The sequence below is a fragment of the Felis catus genome, chromosome A2 (genome assembly GCF_018350175.1).
Source record: "Felis catus isolate Fca126 chromosome A2, F.catus_Fca126_mat1.0, whole genome shotgun sequence".
NCBI lineage: Eukaryota > Metazoa > Chordata > Mammalia > Carnivora > Felidae > Felis > Felis catus.
This window is the reverse complement of record NC_058369.1, coordinates 24633353-24657223: the sequence shown is the minus strand read 5'-3', so window position 1 is coordinate 24657223 and position 23871 is coordinate 24633353. Positions and strand designations below refer to the sequence as shown.

The 23871-nt window shown below is 40.2% G+C and overlaps 1 protein-coding gene across 9 annotated transcripts in view; it reads left to right on the top strand.

Moving 5' to 3' along the window:
* ERC2 (ELKS/RAB6-interacting/CAST family member 2) overlaps window positions 1-23871 on the top strand; it is a 923200-nt gene that overhangs the window by 29320 nt on the left and 870009 nt on the right. For all 9 annotated transcript variants that reach the window (XM_045051699.1, XM_045051677.1, XM_045051694.1 and 6 more), the window contains exon 2: window positions 3574-4370. In XM_045051699.1, coding sequence (XP_044907634.1) covers window positions 3714-4370 — 657 coding nt within the window. In that variant the 5' untranslated portion in view covers window positions 3574-3713. The remainder of the gene's footprint in view (window positions 1-3573; window positions 4371-23871) is intronic.

Here is a 23871-nt window from a genome sequence, read left to right as displayed (position 1 = left end):
TGATGTACCTTTCCTACAGAACACATTGTCATGAAAAAAATCTTAGATACAAAATGATTTTTTTAATGTTTATTTATTTTTGAGAGAGAGAGAGAGAGAGTGCAAGTGAGGGGAGAGGCAGACAGAGAGAGAGACACACACACACAGAAGCTGAAGCAGGATCCAGGCTCTGAGCTGTCAGCATGGAGACAGCCGGGTGCAGGCCTTGAACCCGTGAACCGTGAGATCATGACCTGAGTGGAAGTCAACCGCTTAACTGACTGAGCCACCCAGGCACCCCCAAAATGATTTGTGTATTTTTTCAAGTAAAACAAAATAAAGTCCTGAGCAACATAAACATATTTATTTTTAATTCTTTTTAAACAGGAGTTTAATTATTTTTAGGGACTTTTTAGGGAAAGGACGTACTTTTATGGAAAATATTTTTCATACTATATATGAGGACTCTTTAGGGTATAAGATACCCCAACTAGAATGGAATGAAAAAAGAAACTTATGAGTGAATGTATCCATTGTCTGTTGCTCCAGAAGTCCTGCAGAACATCCAACTGTGAAACATCATGACATGCTAAGAAGTATTTTTTTAGTCCATGAGTGTATGGAGCCCATTGGACTTGCTCATGCATCTGTGGTCAGCTGGTGGTTGGCTAGGCAGCTCTGCTGATCTTGGCTGGGCTTGCTCAAATGTCTTGGGTTTGGTTGGCTATTGGCTAGGACACTGTGGCTCTATTTTATATTTCTCATCTTCCATCAGGCTACACTGGGCATATTCTTTTTTTTTTTTTTCTTAAATGTTTATTTACTTTTGAGAGGGAGAGAGAGAGACACACAGAGTTCAAGCAGGAGAGGGGCAGAGAGAGGGAGACAGAATCTGAAGCAGGCCCCAGGCTCTGAGCTGTCAGCACAGGGCATGGGGCTTGAACTCACAAACCCATGAGATAATGACCTGAGCCAAAGTCAAACACCGACTGAGCCACCCAGGCGCCCCTACACTGGGCATATTCTAATTAGTACTACAGAGGAAAATGAGCAAAAGAGTAAATACACAAGTGCTACTTCAGGCCTCTGCTTCCTTTGCATTTGCTATCACATTATGGGCCAAAGCAAATCATATGAATGAACTCAGAGTCAGATGGGAGGGCATGCCAAGGACATAGATTCAGGAAGGGGTAAAGAATTGGGGCCTTTAATGCAGTCACTCTACCTGGCATGTGTAACTAAACTGGCCTGGGGCAGATGTACCTTCAGTGACTGCTAGATTCAGGGTATCAAGTGATGTCACTTGGTTTGATTTCAAACTATCTAAAGTTTGGTTTGCTTTCCTTTGCATTAGTTTCTCTCCCGGGGAAGCCATTTCCACATGGTAGTACTAAGAAGCGCCACATCAAAGCAAGAAAATTCTAGCTGAAAAAGAGCTTATCTTTTCCAATTGTTCCAGCTAAAGTATGGCATAAATCTTTTTGGACCAATGTGGGTCACATGCCCATCCCTAACCTAAGGTCATTCAGCTAGCCAGTGTTAGAGTGGAGATCTGAACCTTGGTTTGCCCCTTTCCAAAATCTGTGGTCTTAGTGTCTAAAACGCTGAAGAAAAATAAAGTACTTTACACATATCCTAAGAAGAAGAGCAGGAAGCCATGACACACCCCATTAAGGCCATTTGGGTCCTAACACTGAGGGAATAATCACAACCCTGTAGCCCAGTTAACGTAAAATTGTGTACTAAAGTGCTTGAGTAACCATGACAGGGAACTTCTACTATTTTTCTCTAGGGGGTATGGGACCAGGAAATTTAACACGGTGTACTGTTCTTGTACCATTTCTGTACAGGTGTGGGGTAGTGTGGAGTGAATATTTAGGTCAACCAAAATGGAAAAGCAGTCCCAAAACACCAGCCTGAAAGATGTATTATGTGAAAGGAGAAAAAGCCAGGATTGCCATTTTCTCTGGTAATAGCATTTAGGATCTGGCTAGATATATATGAGTCTTGATGGTTGAGCCACCTCTTTTTAAAAAACAATGTTTAAATTTTAATTTTTTTAATTTTATTTTTTATTTTTAAAAATTTACATCCAAATTTGTCAGCATATAGTGAAACAATGATTTCAGGAGTAGATTCCTTAATGCCCCTTACCCATTTAGCCCATCCCTGCTCCCACAACCCCTCTAGCAACCCTCAATTTGTTCTCCATATTTATGAGTCTCTTCTGTTTTGTCCTCCTCCCTGTTTTTATATCATTTTTGTTTCCCTTCCCTTGTGTTCATCTGTTTTGTCTCTTCAAGTCCTCATATGAGTGAAGTCATATGATTTTTTGTCTTTGACTAATTTCATTTAGCATAATACCATCCAGTTCCATCCACATCGTTGGAAATGGCAAGATTTCATTCTTTTTGATTGCCAAGCAATACTCCATTGTGTGTGTGTGTGTGTGTGTGTGTGTGTGTGTGTGTGTGTGTGTGTGTATATGCCACATCTTCTTTATCCATTCATCCATCGATGGACATTTGGGCTCTTTCCATACTTTGGCTGTTGTTGATAGTGCTGCTATAAACATGGGGGTGCATGTGTCCCTTTGAAACAGCACACCTGTATCCCGTGGATAAATGCCTAGTAGTGCAATTGCTGGGTCGTAGGGTAGTTCTATTTTTCGTTTTTTGAGGAACCTCCATACTGTTTTCCAGAATGGCTGCACCAGCTTGCATTCCCACCAACAATGCAAAAGAGATCCTCTTTTTCCGCATCCTCGCCAACATCTGTTGTTGCCTGAGTTGTTAATGTTAGTCATTCTAACAGGTGTAAGGTGGTATCTCATGGTGGTTTTGGTTTGTATTTCCCTGATGATGAGTGACGTTGGGCATTTTTTCTTGTGTCGGTTGGCCATCTGGATGTCTTCCTTGGAGAAGTGTGTATTCATGTATTTTGCCCATTTCTTCACTGGATTATTTGTTTTTTTGAGCCATCTCTTTTTCTTCTAGCTTCAAAATGGTCAATAGGTTTAAACTCCTGAGTCGATGCTAGTTGATTGGTGGTAAACCATCTAGAATATTATGTTGAGAAGAATTCCAATCTTAGTGGAAATGAGAACAGTGATGGATTAGTGATGTCTGGAATGGGTACAGAATGGGGAGGTAACAACCTGCCTGACTGTTATTTGATATCCTAGGAAGCAAAAGCTTCTCAGAGTTACTGTCAAGCCACTTGTATATGGGGGGGGGTCACGCCCCTAGGATGGAGTATTTTATAGCCAAGTTCTCTATGAGGAGGAATTCTATGGTGAATTTTCTGGAAGTCCCAACTGTTACTTAGCACAAACCAAAATGCAAAGCTTCATTTTCCTAAGGAAAAACAAGTTTCCTTTTTGCTGTGAGGACTTTTGACCTTGCTTGGGGGCAGGGTGGGGGAAATGTACAAAATGTTTGCATGTTGTAAGTAAAGTTTGGGGTCATTCAAAAAATGAATATGGGTGTGACTCTCTGATGTTCATGTATCTATCATTATCATCATTGATCTATCAATGTATTTTTAAAAATATAATACAGTTTGTTTTTGATTATCTTTTTTCTCATTTTTCAGGTCTCTATTTGGAGTCATTTTCTGGTACAGACGGTGAAAAATATGCAGTGAAAATTCAGGCCAATAGTGGAAATACTGGCTTACCTCCCAACTTAGTATAGCATTCCTTCTCTTCAGTAGCACCTCATAATAGAAGAAAAATGTATGGAAGTGCAAGAACAATCACCAATCTGGAAGGTAGCCCTTCCAGATCTCCTCGTTTGCCAAGGTCTCCTCGTTTGGGCCACAGAAGAACAAGCAGTGGGGGAGGTGGAGGAACAGGCAAGACACTGTCCATGGAGAATATCCAGTCCCTTAATGCAGCTTATGCTACTTCTGGACCCATGTATCTGAGTGATCATGAGGGGGTGGCTTCGACAACTTACCCAAAGGGCACCATGACTCTGGGAAGGGCCACAAATAGAGCTGTGTATGGAGGCCGAGTCACAGCCATGGGGAGTAGTCCCAATATTGCTTCTGCTGGACTTTCCCACACAGATGTTCTTTCATACACGGATCAACATGGTGGTCTGACAAGCTCGTCTCATCATCACCACCACCAGGTCCCCTCCATGTTGAGGCAGGTAAGGGATAGCACAATGTTAGACCTTCAAGCCCAGCTCAAGGAACTTCAGAGAGAGAATGACCTCCTCCGGAAAGAGCTAGACATCAAGGACAGCAAGTTGGGATCTTCCATGAACAGTATCAAGACCTTCTGGAGCCCTGAGCTCAAGAAGGAGAGAGTCTTGAGGAAAGAAGAGGCAGCCCGAATGTCTGTCCTCAAGGAGCAGATGAGGGTTTCCCATGAAGAAAATCAGGTAGGTTATGACTCATCTCAGGGTTTTTCAGCCTTGGCTTCTCACTGAGTAATTGATGCTTTGCAGATGGCACCATGACCTGTGCAGAAGGAAGTTTGGCATCATCAAGAAAGCTATGGCTTAGTACGTGTTTGACTTGGAGACCACAAAAGGGCATAAGAAATATGAAATTATGGCTTATTATCTTATTTTCCAATAACTTTTTCACCCTGTTGCTGAAGGGGAGGAACCATTCTTCATTGCCTAACTTTTGTACTTGGTTAATTTTTTTTTTCTTTTTCAGCAGTAACAACAGCAGCTCAGATGTACTTCCCTCTGCATAGAAGAAGAAAATGTTAATTTTTGCCAGAGTAGACACTGTAACGGCAACATTTAGAGAGCCACACTTGACTGATCAATTGACTTATTTTTGAAGCCACAGCAGCTTTATTTCTTTCTAGAATGAGGGGAATTTATTCTCTAAATAGCAAACCAAACATTAAATAGCACTGGATAGAATGGGTTTGGTATCATCTTGGAGAAACACAATAAGTTTTAACCTGGTCTTTCCTTTATCCATTCATATTAAATGCACGTGTATTATGTGCAAGGCACCTTCTTATTCTTCTTTAATCTATCTTCCATGTCATAGCAAGATTAGTTTTCCCAGGGCCTACTTGCATTATATGCCATTTCTCTGCTTTAAAGCTCTCAATTATTGCTTATTGCCTTCAGAGTGAAGTCTGCCTCTTTGGCTGAGCCGACAGCATCATCAGCTGAAAGGCCAGAGCCAGCCTTCCCAGGCTTATCTCATACCTCTTCCCTGCACATTTCCTATGCTACCTGCACTATACTTGGTAATTCCTGCACACACTTAGGGTTTTCCACCTCTATTCCTTAGCTTTTTCTGTTCCCTTTCACTAATGGCCTTCTCAGGGCCTCCTCTCCCTGCCTCTCCCCTTTCAGTGCCAGCCAGTCTCCATTTCCAAATCGTACCTATTCTGTGAGGTTCATTTATCTGCTGCCGTTTTCATAAGGGTTTTGGAGTCTGATATGCCTGGGTTTAAATCCCAGCTTCACCTCTTACTGATAGTGAGGTAAGTGCTATGAGATGGGGAATAGAGAGCTCTGTGCCATTTGGCTGAAAAATTCCCAGATATCATTTAACTTTCTGTAGAAATTTGAGATAATTCTAACTTGGCTGAACTAGTGATTCTTCAATAATTGGTTTGGATGTTGGCCTAACAAAGCTCTCTGCCTTTCTTGGGGTTATCTGCTGGCCCTCCTGTTTCCCTGGATACCACACTTTGGAGTCCAAGTATCTTTAGAAGCATTTCTGATCTGTATGAGAATCTGCTCTTCATCCTGCTTCTATGTGTAGAAAGCAATCACCTTATCCTTTTAACTATCTGACAGAGCCTTTGCTGGTTTTCAGATGTGGAAACGTGATTTTTAGTTGGAACAGAAAGTTTTGTTCTTCAACCCTAAATCAAATCTATGCTCCTCACTATCATTTCTGCTTTTATTTTTTTTTTTCTTCTGACTTTGCTGGTTCATGATGTCCTTATGAACCTGTTACTGCTATGTGAATTTCCCTAGTTCTGTATTGGTTTTCTTCTTTTTTAGTTGCTTTGGAAAATGGTTACAGCAGTTTAGGAATGATGCAAATAGCGACAAAAAGTGTGAAGGCCATTCTTTAAACTGTCAGTTTCAAAGTTACTTTTATCCTATGCTCCTATCATTAAATTTTTTTGAGCAGAGACCCCAACTTATACATGTATATTTATGATGTGCTATTATGCCAATATATTATGTGTCTATTCTGACATTCATACAGATGTAAATATGGAAGTGACAACATAAAATAAATAATATATTGAGGTACATTTTAATGATGCACAAAACCTTTTTGGTTTGTAAAAACATTTTAAACCCCTTTTCTATTTCATAAGGGTTAGTTTTAGTTTAAAGTAGAAAATATCCATAGTTCTACTTAACTGTCCCATGTTGCCTTAAGCCAGAAACAACTGAACACTTGAGGGTGCTCCCAGTACCCCTTCCTAGTTCTGGAAACTACTGTGATCACAGGCTATGTTTGGTACTATGGGTGCCATATGACCATGTGACATATGATCCAGTAAGAGCCCCAGTATTAACCTGTGTATTAAATAGAAGTAAAATGTAATTATTTTCTTTTTTAGGTTAAAAATATAAAAGGAGGAAGAAGCATGGAGAGTTTGAAAAGTCAATTTGCTTGCAATATGAGGTAGTATTACAAAGGAAAGAATCTAAATATTGACAAAAAGCAAGTTATTTTTTAACAATTGAAGCACCTCTCTTTCTCCTCTGGGAATTATGTCAGGATCCCTTTTAGAGGTATTGGAGTACCTATTGGTCAGGATAGGGTGGTAATCAACAAACCTCAAATCTGAGTGGCTTAACACATCAAGATTCCTTCCTTATTCACCTGAAGTGTGAAGTAGGTCAAGTGAGTCTCCAGGGCAGCCCTCCTCCAGGCAGTGACTCAGGATCCCGGCTTTCTGCACCTTGGCACATGGCTTCAAGAGTTACTACACCAGAGGAAGGGAGTGCCTGGAGATGGCACATTGGCTTCACAATTCCTTGGACTGGAAGTGACATGATTGCAAGGGGTCAGGAGGTATAGTCCTCTCCTCTTTCCAGGAAGGAGAGTCAGATATGAAGGAACACTAGAAACTTCTACCAGTGGGGTTTTTATGTTTGTCAAAAAGTGGAGTTAGATGAAATAAAGTTAGGGGAACAATCCAGATTCCTGCTGTTGCTGCTGTTTCTATTATTACTGCTACTGCTACCGATAGACATCTGTTGGGGTTTACTATGTGCCAGGCATTGTTCTTAGAACTTTGTGTACATTATCTTATTTAGTGTTTGTGTCAGTCACCTGAGGTAGGTGCTAGACTTTTTCTCATTTTACAGATGAAAAATAAATGTAAGAAGAATAAGCAGCTTGCCCAAATGCACACAGCTAGTAAATGAGAGAGCTGGGCTTTAAGGCTTTGGTATAGTTTATGCCAACGGCTAAGACTTTATGTTCACTAACTCCTTAGAGGATCACTGAGCTGTGAGTATAATCTTATCATCATGTGTTAGATGAAAAAAAAAAAGACTAACTCTGATAAAATGATTAAGAATGTGATTTAGTTTAATTGGGATTTTTATTCTTAATTAGGAATTTATTTCTTTTTCCCAGAAGTGTTTTTTGTGCTGTTTAGAGTTTCTGCCATTTACCATAACTGACTATAATTTCCCTTTAGAGGAAAAAATCATGGAAACTTTTTCTGTATGGAAGAAAAGAATATAAAGGAGATACGGAACATTTGATTGTGGTTTCTTATGCACAACAACCACGGACTACATCTACAAATGTGGTTCTACCAGAGGGTATCTGGATAATTAGAATTTCACTAACCTAAATTTGGGTGATCTAAAACCATTTGAACTATACTATGTAAATACAAATGGGAAGCAGATCCATCATAGGGTGGAGGTTAGGAAGCTCAAAGTGCTCTTGTATATGAAATTCATGGTTCTGTGAATTTAATGCTCACTAATGTAAACCTTTCACCCTTATGTGCATTGTTGAAGAGGGCTCCCACTCATGAATTCTTTTGCAGTATATTTGGAAGTTCTAGTGGTTCTGTCCAAGGGAGCTGAACCCAACTGCAGATCAAAGGGAGGATGTTGAGCATTCTCCCTGTGTTACAGGAAGCACATGACTGTTGGAAACTTGGAGACAATGGGTAGGTGGCTGTGACCAAATCTCTTATGTGCAAAGAGTAGCTACTCAGGTTCCTGGATGGATATTTCATCTCAGAATCCCTCCCCACTCCTATCCCCCAGGTTCTCTCCCAGGCCCTGCTTCTCAGCCACACAGAGCTGCACAAATAGAAATATATTTGGGACCATGAAGAGTTACAGTATTGGCAGTTGGCATCATTGGCATGTTTGTATAAACTGGAGTGCATGGATGCACAGTTACTCTTACGTTATCACTTGTACTTTTTACTTCATGATGTGCTGTCTTGAATGGAAGAAGAGGGTGGTAGAGTATTACAGACAGCTAATCTTTGGAATGGTGTGAACTCAATGTCAAACCTGTAGAATGATTTGGGGGAGAGGTGAGAAGAAAAGATTTGGAGTGGATGTTTGGCTGCCACTTGAGGCAGCCCCCTTGTTATTTGTAATTCCTATGGGGTTGGGTGTGGATGTTGGGGGCAGGAGAATGCAACTATTAGAAAGTAAAGTAGCCTAATTTTCTCTAAAAGGTTATATGATTGTCTTTACAGCTCCTTTCTATTTACCTGTGTGATAGAGATCACAGAGGGAACACATGGTAGAGGAGAAATTTTCAGAAATTTCATAAGGACTTATGTTTTGCAGTTTGATGCATATTACATTATTGACTTTTCATATTCCTGGATTTTTTTTGCAATAATTAACTTTATATTTTTAATAGATTACTTTTTCCAAATTAGATGTATATTAAGCAATTTTGAGACATTTTCCTAACTTGCACATGGCTGGCCAAGGATCTGCATGAATATAAATAGCATCACACGCTGGGAGATTGTACTAGATCTAATATTTACCCATCTTGTGAATGCAGAAGTGGGACAAGGTCATTGGGAAATGTAACCTAAGAAGTGTAAGTAAACCTGCCTGGGGAGTTTTACGGCTTTTAAGCAATGGTTATGTGATGATTTCTATTTCTAGCTTAACACAATAGGAAATAATCTACTCTAAATCAATATTAATATGGGTTTTTGATGAGTTTTTGAGCTAGTTTCAGCATATGATTTATTGGTTCTCATTTTGAGCCTGTAACTTGAAAAGGTCGAGATGGATCACATTTCCGTGTTTCTTTTATCATTTTGTTTTGTTTGTATAACTGTAGGGCCATTTCAACAGGGTCATTAAACTCTGTTCTAAAATGCTCATTTCATTGGGAATGTCCAGATATGAAGGGTTGTACTACTAGGAAGTGGGTGATAGAATTAATTCTATCTCCTATTGGGAAGGTGGCGAGGCAGCTGCATTGTGAGGGGGGTATCCACTAACAGTTAAATGCAGCTGCAGTCACCTTGAGTACTGGGTGTTTGTGGGATTAAGGGCTCAGCCTTGGAGTGTCCAGAACTGTCCAATTTGTGGATGGGACTTAAATATATTCACTATTCAGACCTGTCTTTTCCCTGTGCCTTCTTTCAGGCTCCATTCCTTCTCCTACTCTAAGTCTGAGATCCATCAATCCCTCAAAGCCAGTTTTCCAAAGTGTATCCAGGGAAATGACACTTGGCAGATGGGATTTTCTGGTCAAATAAACTTGAGACATGATATACTAGATACTTCTATCCTGGAAATTAATAATACTTATGTTATGGATTGAATTATGTTCTCCTCAAAGAGATACATTGGAATCTTAATCCCCTGTAACTCATAATGTGTTTTTATTTGGGGATAGGGTCTTTACAGAGGTAATCAAGTTAAAATGAGGTCATTTGAGGGGGCCCTAACTGAATTTGTCTAATGTCCTTACCAAAAGGGGAAATATGTGGGGCACCTGGGTGGCTCAGTTGGTTAAGCATCTGACTCTTGATTTCAGCTCAGGTCATGATCCCACAATTTGTGAGATCAAGCCCTATGTTGGGCTCTGCACTGACAGTAGATTCTCTCTCTCCCTCTCTCTCTGCCCCTCCTCCACTCGTGCTCTCTCCCACCCCCTCTGTCTCAAAATAAAGAAACATTAAAAAAAACTGGGGGGGAAATTTGGACACAGACATAAACACGCACCAAGGGAAGATCATATGAAGAGACAGGGAGAAGATGGCCATCTACAAGCCAAGGAAAGAGGCTTGGATTCTTCACCCACAGTCCTCAGAAGGAAGTAACCCTGGTGACACCTTGATCTTGAACTTCTAGCCTCTAGAACTGTGAGACAATAAATTTCTGTTGTGTAAGCCACCCAGTTTGTTCTACTTTATTATGGCAGCCCTAGCAAACTAATACAATATATCCCCATGTGAAATGAAATGCTCTAACTCCTACAGTTAAAAAAAAAAATTATTAAGTTTGCTTAATCCCACAAAGTCCATGAAACTTTATCTTAAACCAAGCATCTATGTATTAAGCAGCTATTGCTTCAGTAATGCTGTGTAACAAGCCATTCCAAAACCTACTGTCTTAAAAAAAACATTTACCTCTCCCTCACATATCTGCAGGTTGGTTACAACTTAGTTGAACAGGGCTAGACTCAGGGCATCAGGCTCTAGGATGAAAGTTCAGTTCAAATATGTTCTACATGCATCCACATTCTCCTTGGAACAGAAGCTATTCAGGAATTCATCTTACAGCGGATCACAGATGCCAAGTCTCTAACCAAATCACATAAACACATTTCAAACCTATGTGCATATCAAGTCTACTAACATTCTGTTGCCTAAAGCATGTTACATGGTCAGGCCCAAAGTCATTGGGGCCAGGGGATTGTACTTCCTTCCAAATCACATTTATATGTATATGTGTGTGTATATATATGTATGTATCTGTTATTCTGTTATATATGTTAACATATGTTATTATTATATATATTGCTTATATATTTTAAATAATCCTATTTGTCATAAACTATAAATATTCCTAGAACTAAAGGCCACACTTTAAGAATGTCTGCATCAGGAGTAGCTCTGGAAGCAATATATTAAAGTTTGAGACTTCTGAAGGTAGATGAGCACTTTCAGTGTGGTCAAAGTCTCCTTCAGTGGCTGGGCCTTCCAGAGTGTCCTAATGATGCTTATTTATTTATTTATTTATTTATTTATTTATTTATTTATTTATTTTTTAAGGTTTATTTCTTTTTGAGACAGAAAGAGACAGAGCATGAGCAGGGGAGGGTCAGAGAGAGAGGGAGACACAGAATCTGAAACAGGCTCTGGGCTCCGAGCTGTCAGCACGGAGCCCGCCGCGGGGCTCGAACTCACGGACCGTGAGATCATGACCTGAGCCGAAGTCGGATGCTCAACCGACTGAGCCATCCAGGCGCCCCATAATGATGCCTATTTAATGGCCGAGTGTCAGGCCCCTCCCTTTCTGTCTCATGTAACTGGGCAATGAAACCCAAGTGGGTATCTGAGAAGTTCTGGGAAAGCTTTTGTTTTCCTGATAAAAAGAGTAAATATATGTCACCAGTGATGCTTTTTCCCACTTCTTCCTGTCTTGAGTGTTGATATGTTGCCTGGAGCTGTATCAGCCGTATAATAACCATGAGAGAAAGGCCAAGCCAAACACAGAAACATACGTCCTCCCATCTCTGAGCACTTGCAACAGTACCTACAATGGTTGGCCTCCAGACCTCTAGTCATGTGAGAAAATAGCCCCTTTTAGTTTTTTTTTTTTTAATATGAAATTTATTGTCAAATTGGTTTCCATACAACACTCAGTGCTCATCCCAACAGGTGCACTCTTCACTGCCCATCACCCACTTTCCCTTCCCTCCCACCCCCATCAACCCTGTTTATTCTCAGTTTTTAAGAGTCTCTTATGATTTGTCTCCCTCCCTCCCTAACCTTTTTTTTCCCCCTTCCCTTCCCCCATGGTCTCCTGTTAAGTTTCTCAGGATCCACATAAATGAAAATATATGGTATCTGTCTTTTTCTGTATGACTTATTTCACTTAGCATAACACTCTCCAGTTCCATCCACATTGCTACAAACAGCCATATTTCATTCTTTCTCATTGCCAAGTAGTATTCCATTGTGTATATAAATCACAATTTCTTTATCCATTCATCAGTTGATGGACATTTAGGCTCTTTCCATAATTTGGCTATTGTTGAAAGTGCTGCTATGCATCAGCACTCCTATATCCCTTGGGTAAACTCCTAGCAGTGCTATTTCTGGGCCATAGGGTAGATCTATTTTTAATTTTTGAAGAACTTCCACACTGTTTTCCAGAGTTAGCCCCTCGTAGTTTAAATCACTGTTGGTTGGGTAGTCTATTACTTGCAGCTCAATACCTTCCTAACTAATAAAATAGAAAGTTATTAGTTGAGAACTATTATTCATAATAATTATCAGTCATGATAACCATAAAAATATGTGTATTTCAGTGGGCTGAAATGAGACCTTAAAGGACCTTACACATTAGATTGAAGAAACCTACTTACTAATTGTATTGGGCAATACTCCAAAGTAGTGACACAAATCTCAAAGCCTGTGTATGCAAAAAAGGGGGATCTATTAGTTCTTATAATGAAATTGCAGAAAGGCTCAGATGTTGAGCTTGGGGTTGACTGGATCCAGTGCCTCACACTGTAGTAGGATTTTGTCTCTCCTCATTGTTTCATCTCTGGTTCTTGATCTCTGCCTCTGTCTGTGTGTAAGCCTCATTTTTGTCTTTCATGTGGCGGGTGGTCTTGGCTGCCAGTACCCCCAGGTCATAACTGAATGGTTAAGAGATCCCTGTCTTCACTTCCCATTTGGAAAATTTATAGAAGGACTTTTGGTCCTGCCTTGGTCATATCCTGTCTCTAGTACTTGGTGAGTGTGAATTGCTAGGGCAAGGGGCAGGAATGTGAGAAAGGTTTACTATGACAGGTGAGTCTATTAGACTTTAGGGAGGGGGCAGGGTTTTTTTTTTTTTTTTTAAAGTAGGCTTTATGCCCAGTGTGGAGCCTGATGAGGGGCTTGAGCTGAGATCAAGGGTAGGATTCTTAACTGACTGAGCCACCCAGGCACCCTTAGATCAAGACCTGAGCTGAGATCAAGAGATCAAAAGTAGGATTCTTAACCAACTGAGCCACCCAGGCGCCCTGAGGGGCAGTTCTTTAAAAAGACTGAGATGAAGGGCAAAGGGATGCTCTAGGACAAAAACAGATGTTCACTGCACTGACTTGAGCTGTCCTTAGTTACCCTCTTTCTTCAAATATTTTAAGGGTTTATAGTCATATCAAGAGACCTGGGAGATTAAGTCAATCAAATACCAATTAGGTATATAACTTTTTTTTCATTTTAACTCTGATTTAAATTATGAGTGTTTATGTATGCCTTCCCCAATGTGACAAAGGCAAACAGATTTAGAACTGGGTAATATAAACCAGTTTAGCACCACAGTATAACTTGGAATGCTGAATTTTAGAAGGACAACAACAACAAAAAGTCAACCTTCCTCATCTTGAAATAGTCTTCCTCAGCTCCTCAGAGAACTGTAGCTTTTGTCTACCTTTCCAGCAAGGTGGAAAACCCTTTGGTCCAGATTTAGGCAATGACCTACTTAGACTGAAACCACAGTTTTAAATGGCTTTCATGGGTAGGTGAAAACTTCCTTTGGTTCTGAAGATAGATGAGATGGCACAGAGCCAACAGTTGATTTCTTTGTTTGCTAGAATGTAGGAGAATGATTTGAAGTGAACTACACACACATCTTTGTCACAGATGTCAGCTGGTTTTTTCCTCAGTAATCTCTTGCAGTCAGCCCTAAGATCAGCCATGTGCACTGCATTAGTACTCCTACAGATTTTTATTCCCAGGTTTTATTTTATGAAAGACTTGGCTAATGGGGGAAGGAATATAAACATTCCTGTATGCTGGACCTTGGGAGAGCTAAATGACTTCCATCTTCCATTTTCTCTCTGGATCACTTTATTTTGGCAATGGGATAGCAACAACACACAAGGAACTAAAGAAAACGTTTTGGAATATTTCAACAAATAGATTATTATAATCTCACTTGTGCCAAAGGCACTTTTTGAAACCAAGCTCCAAGTGGGGAAAGGCAGAGGGAGTGGTTACCCCCAAAACACTGCCTAATAAAATTCCCTATAGAAGACATCCTCAGAGGATTTTAAGAAGCAAGTATATGTTGACAGGAGAAAAGTAACAGAGTGATTTTATCGGCCAAAGCAGATGGGGTGGGTTCTGAACCTAGCCTCTTCTGGCCAGAGTGCAATTTCAGTTTCTATAATTAGTTGCAGGTGGAGCTCTTGTGTTGTTGTTTTGGCATCCACTGACATCTGTGTGCAAATTCCCACCACCCCCAGTTGGCATTTGGACTCAATAAGTGGTTTTGGCTTTGCAGGAATATAGAAAATTGTAAATCTATTTCACACACACACATAGATAAAGCTGCTCTAAAGGTCAGGTTCTGAAAGCTGTGGAAAGCATTTTCAAAAGTTTGGGAAGTAGGTTTTAGGCAGGGTGTGGGCATGCAGCCAAGAGCTAGGGCAGCTTGACAAACAGAATTCTGGCACGTGCAATTTCTCCTCTGTTTCTCCGTGAAGCCAGCATTTGATTGTATCTTGGAAGTGATGTGCAGCCATTTTGTTTTTTAGTGGGAACATTCTGGAGAGAAAAAGTACAGATACTTCCTGTCTTATAATCCCGTAGCTTGGTTTGTACTATCTGGTTTGGCTATATACATTGATCAAGTTAACTTATTTGTTCTCAAGTGAGGGCAAATTGCCTCCTAAGGGACATTTGGCAATGTCTGAAGACATTTTTGGTTGTCACTACTGGATGGGGTGACATTCAGTGGGTAGAAGCCAGGGGTGCTGCTAAACAGCTCAAAGTACATAGAACTGCCCCCTACATTATCTGGCCAACAATGTCAATAGCTACAATGATGAGAAACCCTGAGTTAATTGGATGATTACTATATCTTCATTTTATTTATTTATTTTTTAACATTTATTTTTGAGAGACAGAGAGAGCAAGACAGCATGCAACAGAGCACAAGCAGGGGAGGGGCAGAGAGAGAAGGAGACACAGAATCCAAAGCAGTCTCCAGGGTCTGAGCTGTCAGCACAGAGCCCAACATGGGGCTGGAACCCATGAACTGTGAGAACTGAAGTTGGACACTTAATCAACTGAGCCACCCAGGCACCCCTATATCTTCATTTTCTAAATACTTTGCCTACATGCAATTCTTTCACTTTGTGATGACCAAAATTTATGTATTTATGTAAAAATATTCATATAAAAGGTAAAAGTTGATTCATCACTTCCATCATTTTGCGGGAAAGAATTAATTGTGAATTATGTCTTCTTCTTTTTTTTTTTTTAATCTTGACCTGGATTAGTAACCATGAATCTTCAAATACCTTGATTCTTTTATAGGTAGACATTTGGTAAATAGAGATTCATCTTTTTTTTTTTAAGTTTATTTATTTATTTTGAGAGAGACAGAGACAGTGCAAGTGGGGGAGGGGCAGAGAGAAAGAGGGAGAGAGAGAGAATCCCAAGCAGGTTCTGCATGGCCAGCACAGAGCCCAACACGTGGCTCAAACCCATAAAGCTGTGAGATCATAACCTGAGCTGAAATCAAGAGTCAGACACTCAACTGACAGAACCACCCAGGCACCTGGATAGAGATTAATCTTTTAAGGAAAGAGACAACCCTTTAAAAAAAATGAAATCTATTTTTTAAACCATCATTTCTTTACACCTTTAGTGGATTTTTATGGTGTTTTTTTGACTATGTCTGACATTGATTTTGAAAAGGAAAGGGAGTATTTTTGAGTTCCTACTTTGTACTAGGAATTTACTAGTTGCTTTCCATGTGTGTGAGCTCAACAGCCCTGCAAAACACATGGCACCCTCATTTTTATATATGTCAAACAAGACATGGAGATTAAGTGGCCTGAGGTCTCACCATTAGGTAGAGCTGGAATTTGAATCTCAGGTATGCTTAGCCTCAAAGGTGTGTTCTTTCTATTGTCTTAAAGGGGAAAACAACAGATTTGTTGAAAACCAGGGAATTTGGTGTGGAAATGGAAGTCCTAATGTACAGTGGAAGTAGAAATGTGCTGCTTGACAGTATCTTAAGGATGCTGTCAAGGAGTTATATAGAAAGGACAGAAAGCCAGAATGAGCAAGGGAGCATGTTGTCAAGAGCAACAGAGGAGAGAGGGCAAGCAGGAAGGAGCAAATGCATTCTTGTCAAGTACATTAGCAGAGGAGGATGCCAAAGGAAAACTATCTTGGAAACCCACTGAGAAGGATGGGAGGAGGCAATTCCCAAGAACTGGCTGGAAAATTAAAACTGCAGGTGGCAGAAGAATGAGAGAGATTATCTCTTAGGATGTTCATTAAAGGTCTGGCAGATCCATTCAGGTGGTTATGGCTTTGACAAATTGACTGGATCTATAAGAGCAGGGCTTCAGGAATGGGGAAGTTCTTTATTATGGATCATCCGTACTCCAATGAGGATGGTCTCATAAATTTAGCTAGAATTCTTCCCAAACTTGCCTCTATCTACAGGAACTTCAAGGTACATGGACAGCTTTCTGGTGCAGGAGTCCTTCAGCTGGAGCTCTCAGTGTCCTTTTCAGTTGGTTTCTGGCCTCATTGGGATAGCCACACCTATTTAGGATTTGTCTTTTGACTTGTTCCAAATCTTGTGTCTCAAAGTCAGATCTTACCCTCTTGGGTCCCAGCATTCCTCATTTCCACCTCTCCCAGCAACTTTCCCCTATGAAACCTCTTCTTCCTTTTTGAGAATCCAGTTCACTTATTTACTAATTGATTTAGTCACCACTTATTTAAGGGAAAATGTATTTGCAAGTAGCAGAAACCCATTCAAACATGTTGAAGGGAAAAAGAAAGGGATTTACTAGGAACATATAAGAGTTCTTTTCCAACCCTACATGTATGTAGGGGCAGCCAGGTGTCCTGGGGGCTAGAATCAAGTTAGTTGGAAAATAATCAGGAATATGGACAAAGTCACTTTTCACTATTTCTGTCTCACGTTTCTCTTATTTTCTCTCTTGATATGTTTTTATATGCTGCTTCTGAAAAAGTGGCCACTCAAGGAAAGCATCTTCTCCATTCAAGTGCTTCATAGAGACTGCCTAGAGTTGGTTGGTTTCAATTTCAAATTCAGAGAACCAAAAATCTGATTGGCCCAGCTTGAATCCAGAGTTTGTGATAGGCCCAATTAGCCGTGGCTAAGGGAGTCATGAGATCCAGGCTCTCAACAGAGCTATGAAAAGACTGCTGAAACCAGGGCATGAGGGGTAGATTCTCTAACAAGGAAACATATGGGTAAGGTGATAAGGAGGAAAGGACCGCCCTTGCTGGGAAATACATTTGTGGAACACATAAATGAGAGATTGCCATATTTCAGTTTTTAAGAAGACCATGACCAAAGAAAGTTAACTACTGTCATCTGTCTATAGACAGCTATTTCAACAGCAGATTCCGTAGCCTTTTGGGGTCTCTGGGCCTTCTCACCCATGTTGTCAATCCCTACCTCTGATTATGCCCACTGAAGAAATTCCAGAAGTGGTATTAACTGACATGAGGATCAATTCATGCTGTCTTATCTTAGTGGATCCGTGTGGTTTCTTTATATAATGTCAGATTGCATCCTCTATGGAACTTTAAAAAATTCTCCACTTTTTGTAAGCTTCCTTAGTCTCTTTGGAAAATTAGGTCTCCAAAGTGGATGAGATTATGTTGCCAGTTACAAACTTTTAGAACTAGGCATTTTATAATCTGGAATCTTCTATTTTAAGTTACAGCAGTTAGCTTGAGTTCTAAAAAGTTTTGTCTCCTGAGCATATATTATCTAAAAAGGAATTGAAAAAAAATTAAAATTCGTCCCTTGGATGAGCTTTCTGAAATATCCATGTAAAGTAATATAAAAGTTCCCAAAGAATCCTGGAACCAGAGGAATAAGTAAATATATGAGATGGAAAGTTGGACAGTGCACATGATGACCACATTTAGAAATTGCTCAAATTTAGAAGTGTGGCAAATAATAAAGTTTGCTTTCTCAAATTTTTTAAACTTCTGTTTGTGGTTTTTAACTTTGGGGAGTCATATCCTCTTTTAGAAGCCAATGAAAACTTTTACATTTTCCCTAGAAAAATGTGCATAACCTGAATTGTGCACAACATTTCACTTCCTTATCTCTGCTCTAAACTCCAAGGGTATCTGAGGATATTTAGGTAAAACCTCTGTCTGGATATTTCCATTTAATATTACATATTGCACATGTATTAGGAGTAGGTAGTTCCTGGCAGTTAATGAAATGAATGAGCTTTAGGTAATGTAAGACATGTCTTCAGCTCACTGCTCTTCAATTTTTGCTGAGAAGTAGGGGACATGTGCTAGGATTTTGGTGATAGTTAAAGGTGTGTACATTGGTACAGTGGAAACTGATAGATGGACAGCACCCATTACTAAACATATTCAAATACAATATCCTAAAGGTGATAGATTTTAGTCCACCCTCAGGAATAAGTTATCCCGGAAGAATTTGCATGATGTTGGGTGTCATACTTAAGTATATGTTTAAATATTTTCATTAAAGATTTTTGTTTGGTTCATTACGTTTGTCTTGGGATGCCGAAATTCCCACTTCACCACAGATAATTCTATTTCACTTTTTTGTGATTGCAAATAAAATAGAACACTGCAAGCCAAATTATGCTGTAGGCATTTGTGATAGTGCGAGGAACAAAAGATTTTGGGAAGTTACTAAGTAAGGGTAATTGGGCACGTACTGTGGTGCCCAGTAACAGGCCAGTAACAGGCTACCAGCTGAAGAAGACTCTAAAGTGTAAGACACATTTACTGTTTTGTAAAAATCATTAGAGACCTATTTTTTTTTTCCATGTAGATTGTAACTAAGGAACATAGATAGCAGTCATGTACCTTGTTTTTGATGGGCAGTTTACTCTACCTTGGAACTTGAACATGAAATTTGGGCTAGGGAAGAAATCTTCTCTCTCAATTTACTTACCTTTCTGAGAAGAACCCTTGATAGGACTTCTCTCTCTTCTGTGGAAGCCTACCCAGGGTCCAGGAGAGTGGGCTCAGCATCCTCCCAATAGCCAGATAGTGTAAGGTTTCTTGAAGGGGTTCAGGAGGGGGAGTTAGAGAAAGTTTGGGCTTTGCCTTTCTCAGGCAAGCATGTGAGTCTGTGAATCACTTTCCCATCTAGAACACCCACCTGACTACAATATGTTCCCTTGATAAGAATAAAAATGATCAGTATAGCTCGTAAAGCACTTCCTACGTATACCCTAAATGAGATAGTGATATTTCAAACATTGTGCTGATGGGCTCACATATGGTATCTCATTTAATCCTCATGATGACCCTGTGAAGTAGGTACTATTAATAATATCACTATTTCATATGCGAGTAAGGTATGGCTAGAGGAGAGATCACTTGTCCAAGGTTACAGTTAGCAAGTGGCAGAGCTGGAGTTGAGCCCAGGCAGACTAACTCCAAAGTTGGTCTTAAGTCAGTCAGCCCTGACTATGGTATAGAGTGGCCATCCCTGTGTACACAAGGTGATCTTAGGACAGGCATGGAGTCTGTATTATACAACTTGGAAGCCCAAGCCACTGGGCTTTCCAATGAGAAAGTCATTGCCTTTCCAGATCTTATCCAGTACTTCTAATGAACTTCAGTGAGAAAATCTCAACTTGGTACCAGTTTTGAGCACCCTCTTAACACCTATTAGGTGTTTCCTTACTGTAGGCTGTGGAATGACATTCCTAAACGATGCTTATATTGTAATCTGGTAGCCCTGGTTTTACCCTTTGTATCTGATATGCTGTCCATTCAGAGTTTCTGTGAGCAGACTGGTAATGTGGCCCTAGTGTGGCCTGCCTTTTCAGGTCTTGCTTGACTATCCTTGACAGTGGTTGAGAGCATCAGCTTTGGAGGCGGATTGCTGAGGTTCTGTTTCCAGCTGTGGAACTTCAGGCAACTTCTCTCTTTGAAATTGTTTCTTCACCTGTAAAGTAGGTGTAATGACAATACCTGCTTTAGGGGTACATTTACTGCTAGTGGAATAAATTTAATAGGATTTAAGTTTAATTGGATTAAATGAGGGAGTTCATGTAAAAATATTTAGCACCATGCTAACCTGAGTAAATATCAAAGTAATAGATGATGAAGATAATCATGAGGGAAAAATGAGGACAAAGGCATCACATGGGGGAGTAAAGTGCTAAAAGAGTGGCAGAGAAATGGTATGGTAGAGCCATAATGAAGATTGCCCCAACTCTGATTATTCTGCAATTTGTATAAGCCAATTTGAGTTGAGGCTTTATTACTAATAGCCCAATGCATCTTGATAGGGCCATGAATATTCAGGGCTCTCTGTTTAGAAGTTTTATGGTTACAAAAATGAGTAGGTCCCAGCTCCTGCCTTGAGAACCTAGTCTAGCAGAGAAAATGCTGTACTTCTAAAAACCCATAAAAGAGAATTATAAAAAAAGGGAAGAAATTTGTCCATGCCATTAAAAGATATAATTTGATTTAGGAGTCCAGAGAAGGAAGAGATGAAGGAAGACTTTATATAGAGAAGGTGGTGTTAGAGATAATTCCTGAGGATGGACAACTATTCAAGATGGTAGGTGGGAGCAGGGATTGGTGGTGGTGTTTTGAAGTTCTCAATGGAGGGAATGGCCAAAATAAATTAGATGGCTGGAGATTTATTTCATAAAGCACAGGTATGAAGGTAGGGCAAAAGTAGTGGTACAAGTATTACACTTACATCTAAAGAGTAGAAAGAGAAATTGACACTTGGAGATCACCTTTTTTTATTTTTCTGAATTAAGAGATGTTAGTATGGTGGTTAATATATATGGAGGCATATGTTGGGACAAACTGTATTTTGCTTCTATGATTTTTCCTATGTGTTCCTGGCCCTGTGAACTCCTCTGGGACTGCCATGGTACAGCAGAAGGATGACTTTAAGAGCCCCTCTGTCAATATGCTGAAGGTTAAAAGGGAAAGGTGCTTATGAATCCAGCAAAAGCTCTGGGTTTGTTGAGAACAGCTTGATTTTCCTTGGCTTAATTCTTTGACATCCCTTTTCTATTATTAATGTGTGTGTGTGTGTGTGTGTGTGTCTGTGTGTGTGTGTGTGAGACAGACGGGGTGGGGGGGGGAGAGAAGAGAGAGAAAGAGAAACAGAGAGAGGGAGAAAGAAAGAGAGGGAGAGAGAGAGATGCCATCTTCAAAATGTCATTGTTGGATGTGTAAGTATTGTTATATGTCAAGGAGATACCATATTACAATTTTGGGAACAGTTTTTTTTGCTGTTGTTGTCCTGTTGTTCTTAGGGGTGGCTAGGAGAGTTTTCATGACCAAGGTATTGACCCCTTTAGCTGAATCCAAGCCAGTTCATGTTGTTTTGCAGATGGCTGCTCTGGAAAATTTTGGGCCATAGCCAGACCTTTATCATGCTTTAAAAAAAAGTAAGAATCACATTACATTTTTCTGGTAGGCTGAATTGAATATTTTCTGCAGTATGAGATGGAAACTGTAAATTTTTGTATCACTATAGGGAGTAATAGAGAAAAAAGATGAGGATGACTTCCCAGTAAATGCTGTTGTCTGAGCCCTCAGGAAAGGCAAACTCTCAAGTTGCCCACAAAAGGTCACATGGTTTCCAAGTCTACATAGCTTCACACATTAATCCAACCAGCTAAAAACCTGAGGACTCACAGGAGGTGTTTGATTGATTGATTTTTGTAAACTTTGGCCTGGTTTGCTAATCTTTGTCTACTGAATCCATCTGCTGCATAATCTTTGGCCAACTAAAACTTTTATGATGACACTTTAACAGTTTGTGCCAAAGGAGTGGTCTCTCAAATAAAGTTCTCTAACCCAAATCTCTCCATTGGCCTTAGATGTGTTTACTCAGTTTCCACTGGAGATGTCACTGGTGTCCCCCAAGAGGGTAAAGCAAGATGATGACTGAATGGCTGAAATGGGTCAACAAATATGGAGCTTCTACCATGTGTTGGGCTAGGTGCTGAGGGTATAGTAATAGACAAAAATTCCTTCCTGTATGGAACTTCTATCCCTGTGGGGGAAAAGGCATCAAAAATTTTGGGCTTGAGCCATTGGGGAAGACTGAGGGCAAAACAGGTTTAGGATGTAGGGAGATTAGGAGTTTGGTTCTTTGATCAAGTTTGGTTGCAAAGACTCATTTATCCAAGTGGTGATGCTAAGTGGGGATGTGGATCTGGTGGAATTGGCCATCTTGTAGCCTCTGCTGGAACATCATGGAGGTGGTAACAGTGGATATTGGGCTGCAGTGGGGTAGAAGTGGTAATGTTGACGATTATATTCTTCCTGCAAGGAGCTTGGCTTTGAAAAGTGGTAACTGGAGGAGATACAGAGTTTGGGGAAGATCCTCTCACCAATATGTGACATACTTGACCATATTCTTACTATGCAGGGAATGGGCCTGTAGAGGGAGGGTTATTGGTGAAACAAAGTCTGAAAGGGGAGGGTGAAGATGAGATCAGCTGTGGGCAGGTGGTGAGGTTTTCCTCGAATCCAGAGAGGAGGTGTTCAGGAAAGGTCCAGGTAAAGAGACAGTAGGTGTGGAATAAAAGAAGATTAAACCTAAGGAGATTGCTTGGTGTAATGAAAAGAGAAAGCTTTGGACTAGGAACTAATTTAGATTTCACTTTGATGCCAATAGGATGTGATGTCGGCCAAATCACCTCCTCTCCTTGAGCCCCAATTTTCCCTATTGTATTACTGTGCTGAATAAAATGGTCTCAAAGGCTCATGTTGACTAAAACATGCCACAGGTATAAGCTAAATTTTCAGGAAAATTGAGTGCCCCGTGGCAAAAGAGTCGTATGCGCAATTTGATGGGGGGCATGTGGCTAGGATGAGGCAGGTGTGATTGAAACACACAAAGATAGATGTGTTGGTGGTCACTTTGATGTGTTGGGGGGTTTATTCAGGTGCTGCTGATGGGGCAATTTGCTTGTTGTGGGATGACACAGCAAGCCCAATACTCTGCTTGGTGGAGACAGGAGCCACCAGCTTTTCCCAGGAGACATTTTACAAGTAAAGGCTAATTTTACTTTTGCTGTTGATGGCATTCTTAGCTACACTAATTACCATCCTGATAGAAACGCTGCAGAAATATACCCTGTGCTCCCCAGAGTGCAGAGGAGTAAAGAGGTTGTTCTTAAATAATCCAATAAGAGGTTTTTACCTGTGGATTAAAGCTACAATGCTTCCTTAGTTATGGTTTTCATAGTGGAAGATGCGTTGGCATAAACAGAATTTCTGTGTGTGCCTTATTTTTAGATTTCAGATCCAAATTCAATTGCAAATAAAGTTATTGTAGGAAGGAAAATGATAGTTATGGATTAAATTTGTGTCTCAGTTTTGTGTGGGTGTGTATGTCCGTTTTTCAAAAAAGGTATGTTGTAAACTTGAGAATTATGTTTTGCTTTCTTTAGTTCCTTAATAAATATATGGCTGTCCATCCATCCATCCATCCATCCATCCATCCATCCATCCATCCACTTATTAAAATAATATCCCTGAATAATAGCTGCTCTGAAGGTCTGGTAGCCTTGAACCCAGTGAGCTGAAGCTAAACAGGTATTGCTTGCCTTACCTGGGATGTTGTCTCTTCAGATTCCTTTAGAACATTCCTTGGTTGACAGATATACATTCTTAGTTTGAAGGTGAAATGGAGAATATCTTCAAAT